At 52.5% G+C, this 4,797-nt stretch overlaps 1 protein-coding gene across 3 annotated transcripts in view; it reads left to right on the top strand.

Moving 5' to 3' along the window:
* Positions 1 to 4,797, top strand: part of Radil (Rap associating with DIL domain) — a 69,306-nt gene that overhangs the window by 57,123 nt on the left and 7,386 nt on the right. For all 3 annotated transcript variants that reach the window (XM_021162360.1, XM_021162363.1, XM_021162361.1), the window contains exons 7-9: positions 775 to 887; positions 1,240 to 1,477; positions 1,814 to 1,986. In XM_021162360.1, the coding sequence (XP_021018019.1) occupies positions 775 to 887; positions 1,240 to 1,477; positions 1,814 to 1,986 (524 nt within the window). The remainder of the gene's footprint in view (positions 1 to 774; positions 888 to 1,239; positions 1,478 to 1,813; positions 1,987 to 4,797) is intronic.

The following is a 4,797-nucleotide window of genomic DNA, read 5'->3' as shown; positions in this document are numbered from 1 at the left end:
GAGGGGCAGAGAGGCAGAGAAAGGCAGAGAGAGAGAGAGAGAAAGAGGCAGAGAGAGGCAGAGAGAGAGGCAGAGAGGCAGAGGCAGAGGCGGCAGGTGGATTTTTGAGTTTGAGGTCAGCCTGGTCTACAGAGTGAGTTCCAGAACAGCCAGGGCTACACAGAGAAACCCTGGAAAAACAAACAAACAAACAAACAAACAGTGTTTTGATGCCACAGCCTTGGGACAGTCTCCTAAGGGGCTGATTTACAAGCATTTTAACCATTGTCATTAAAGGTGACCTTCAGGGCTGGGTTGGGCTTGCAGCCAAGGAATAGGCAGTTCTGATGGAGAACAGAGCCTGGCAGTAGGGGTCTCTTAACCCAGCCACTTGAAAGACTAAGGCAGGACGGTTATAAGTAGTCTTGGTGCGCTACTGAGTGGGTTCATGGTTACGCTGGGCACCTTGTCTCAAAAAAGAAAAGAAAAAAGAAAAAGAAAAGCCCAGTGGTAGAGGCCTGCATGACACAGCAAGGAAGGTATTAAAAAGGAAAGTAGAGAAGGGATGGAAGGAAGGACAAACTTCTGGTCTGTCTTAGTAGGGTGGCCACGTGTGTCTGCTGTCCAGCTCTGCCTGGGCTGGGCTTGGGATTGCCATACCAGATGGGAGTGTTGGCAGATCCCCAGCAGGTAGCTAGCTAGGCACATGGTGGAGTCCTGCCTGCTCCTGGCTGGGTGGGCCCACTCGTGCCTGCTGTGCTAGTGAGCCTCCTCTTTCGGCCGCTTCCCCTGCAGGCTCCAAGGAGTCACTGTTCTCCTGCACACTGACGGCCAGCGAGGAGGCCATGGCTGCCCTGGAGGAGGTGGTGCTCTATGCTTTCCAACAGTGCGTGTATTACCTCTCCAAGGTGCGTGCTGCCTCGGGCCTCAGGCAGGAGGGAATGGACTGGGCTGAGCCAGCTTCAGCAGGGGGGAATTAGCCGCTGCTCTGCTCTGGCACTCAGTGCACCCCTTCCCCGTAGCAGGAATGCCTTCATGGTCCAGCCTAGTAGCCATCAGTCATGGTGCCTTCTGCACTGCTAGGTGACTGCCATGTCCAGCCTCCTTTGCACTCACACCTCCTGTCCCTACTTCTGTTAGTCCCAGGGCAGTTCCTGCTGAGCCTCGCTCCAAACTGTTGCCTCAGGCTTGTTACATTTGGGGTTCCTGGGCAGTCCCAGCATCTCTGTCAGTGGCTCTTGGGGTTCTCTCTCCCTGCAGTGCCTGTATGTCTGCCTCCCGGCCCTCTTGGAATGCCCCCCATTTCAGACAGAGCGCAGGGAGAGCTGGCGCTCAGGTCCCGCTCTGCCCGAGGAGCTTCGGCGAGTGGTGTCAGTGTTTCAGGCCACCTTGGACCTCCTGCGGCAGCTGCAGATGCATCCTGAGGTGGCCTCCCAGATGCTGGCTTATCTCTTCTTCTTCTCTGGCACATTGCTCCTCAACCAGGTCCTGGACAAGGGTGAGTGGTGATGGGGCTGGGACCTGGGTTCATTGGAGAAAGCTAAATGTGTCCTTAAGGGAACACTCTGCCTGGCTGAGCCTGTTGTAGGATGGCTCAAAACCCAGGGTAGGACAAAAAAAAGCTCAGAGCATGTGCTGATGGTGGAGGGTAGGAGGGTAGGGCTAGTGGCTGTCACAGCCCCTCGTGCCTTGGACCTGGCCTCCTTCATCTCTTTCTTCCTCTGCCCCTGGAGACTGTGGGTAGTCTGTGTTATCTTGGAATTTGAGATGGGGTGTTGAGGTGGCCTGGAGAGGCTTTGGGAACCTTGGGTCTCATCCTTTCTTCCCTCTCCAGGGCCCTCTCTGAGTTGCTTCCATTGGCCCAGGGGTGTGCAGGTGTGTGCCCGCCTGCAGCAGTTCCTGGAGTGGGCCCGGAGTGCTGGCCTCGGAGCACCTGCTGAGCGCTTCTTCCGGAAGCTTTCCTGCACCCTGCATCTGCTGGCCACTCCCAGGGCTCAGCTCATCCAGGTAGGAGGGCACCAGGGGCTGAGTGCAGAGAAGGGCATGCTTGACCCTAGGGTCACAGCTTACAAAGCAAGTCAAGGTGGCCTGGCCTCTGCACCTGGAAAACTCCCATGTTACCTTGGTAACTCATGGAGTTGCTTAGCTCCTCAACCGTCCACACCCACCCCAGGCTGGATAACCCCATGGGTGCTATGGGCAGTCTATGGGCTCTGTGGTGGTCACTCTGTGTGACTAAGGGCATTCTGGTGTGACCAAGATGCAGGACCTGAAGAGAAGGGCGTGTTCTGTGTCCTCCACTGGGCCCAGTCTAATCAGACAGATCCAGAGAGTGAGTCAGAGGGTCGGGTGGGAGGAGAGAGAGGGCTCAGCTCACAGTGGCTGCTGTCAAGAGCCTGGATGGTCAGAAGCTTCTAGAAGCTGGAGCACTCCTAGCCCAAAGCCCTCCCAGAAACTCAGGCTCGTCCCCACACTCGTGAAGAACTGAACTCACAACGCAGACAGTTGGTCTTCCCCAGCCTCCCTAGCGCTGTGACCCTTCAATACAGTTCCTCGTGGTGTGGTGCCCTCCAGCCATAAAATTATTTTTGTTGCTACTTGATAACTGTAACTTTGATACTGTGAATCAGAATGTAAGTCGTTTTGGAGACAGAGGTTTGTCAAAGGTAGCCCTGTAGGGTTGTACCTTGTGTTGCTTCATCCTCAAGTTCATGGTCATTACCACCACAGCGGTAGGGAACTAGGGCTCCCCTCCTCCCACCACATGTGGTGGCATTCATCCTGGTGGCTAATGGAAACCCTGCAATGGTTTCTTCTCCTGTGTGGAGACCACTGACCTTGTCCTGAGATGGTGGCCATCTCTGAGGGACTGTGGGTGGAGCAGTCCAACATTAACCTCCCTCTGCTGTCCAGGGCAGGCTCAAAGCTCCTGGGTAACAGCTTCATTGTTCAGCCCCAGGACAGCCAGCGGTGGCTCATGCCTGTAGCTCCAGCATCTGGAGGTGAAGCAGGGGATTGTTGCAAGTCTGAGGCTAGCCTTACATAGTGAGTTCCAGGCCAGCCTGGGCTACATGTGGAGAGCTTACCTTTAAAAAAAAGAGGGGGGGGGTGGCTGGCGAGATGGCTCAGAGGGTAAGAGCACTGACTGCTCTTCCAAAGATCCTGAGTTCAAATCCCAGCAACCATATGGTGGTTCACAACCACCCATATGAGATCTGAGGTCCTCTTCTGGTGCATCTGAAGTTAGCTATAGTGTATTTATCTATAATAATAAATAAATCTCTGGGTAAGCAGGGACTGAGAGAGCAGGGCCGACCGGAGCAAGCAAAGGTCCTAAAAATTCAATTCCCAACAACCACATGAAGGCTCACGACCATCTGTACAGTTACAGTGTACTCACATACATTAAATAAATAAATAAATAAATCTTTAGAAAAAAAAAAGTAGAGAAAGGAAAGATACCTTCCTGCAGTACCTCATACCTGTGTCTCAGCATCACTGACATTGACAACAGTGACTGCTGTTTGTCACTGAGGTGGCTGTGTCACCCGGCTTACCTTGCAGTTGGCTGAGTGGGCAGAACTGTGTCCCTTCTGTGGAGGGCAAAGTTGAGGTCACACCATGAGTGTGCAGTGGAGCTGGGCTCCAGACATGGCTCCCTGTGCTTCTAAAATTGTATTTCTGTACATGTGTGTGTGTGCATGCACACGCCTGTACCAGAGTGGGTGTGTAGAGTTCACAGAACAACTTACTGGGGTCAGTTCTCTACTTCTGTCATGAGATCCCAGGGATGGAACTCAGCTCAGCTAACGAGATGGCAAGAGCCATTTTAACGTGCCGAGCCATTTCACCAGGCCCAGGAGCTCCGCCTTACGTGGGTGCACAATGCTGGTTTTGAAATGGAGTATTTTTTTCCCATCATACAGTGAAAACTGAACCATAGACAACTCAGGTGCCTAGGCATGGTTGGCAGCTGGGGCATGTGAATTCAGTTTGCTTCCTCCTGAAATAGCACTGCTTCAGGGTTACTATTGCTGGGGTGAAGCCCCATGACGGTCTCAGTCAGGGTTTCTATTCCTGCACAAACATCATGACCAAGAAGCAAGTTGGGGAGGAAAGGGTTTATTCAGCTTACACTTCCATATCGCTGTTCATCACCAAAGGAGGTCAGGACTGGAACTCAAGCAGGTCAGGAAGCAGGAGCTGATGCAGAGGCCATGGAGGGATGTTACTTATTGGCTTGCTTCCCCTGGCTTGCTCAGCTTGCTTTCTTATAGAACCCAGGACTGCCAGCCCAGGGATGGCACGACCCACAATGGGCCCTCCCACTTTGATCACTAATTGAGAAAATGCCTTACAGCTGGGTCACATGGAGGCATTTCCTCAAGGGAGGCTCCTTTCTCTGTGATAACTCCAGCTGTGTCAAGCTGACACACAAACCCGCCGGTACAGTGACCAAAACTGCTTGGGGAGGAGAGGGTTTATGTGGCTTACACTTCCACATTACTCAAACAGGGCAGAAACCTGGAGGCAGCAGCTGATGCAGAGACCCTCGTATGATGCTGCTTACTGGCTTGCTCCTCATGGCTTGCTTGGCCACCAGCCCAGGGATCACTAATCACTAATTAAGAGGATGCCCTACACTGGATATTACACAGGCATTTTCTCAGTTGAGGTGCCTCTGTTCAGATAACTCTCGCTTGTATCAAGTTGACATAAAGACTAGACAGCATAATCACTAAGCATTTCTATTTTATTTGTTTTTAAGATTTATTTATTTATTTTATATATGTGAGTACACTGTTGCTGTCTTCAGAC

The sequence above is a fragment of the Mus caroli genome, chromosome 5 (genome assembly GCF_900094665.2).
Source record: "Mus caroli chromosome 5, CAROLI_EIJ_v1.1, whole genome shotgun sequence".
Lineage (NCBI taxonomy): Eukaryota > Metazoa > Chordata > Mammalia > Rodentia > Muridae > Mus > Mus caroli.
This window is presented reverse-complemented; position numbering and strand designations above follow the sequence as displayed.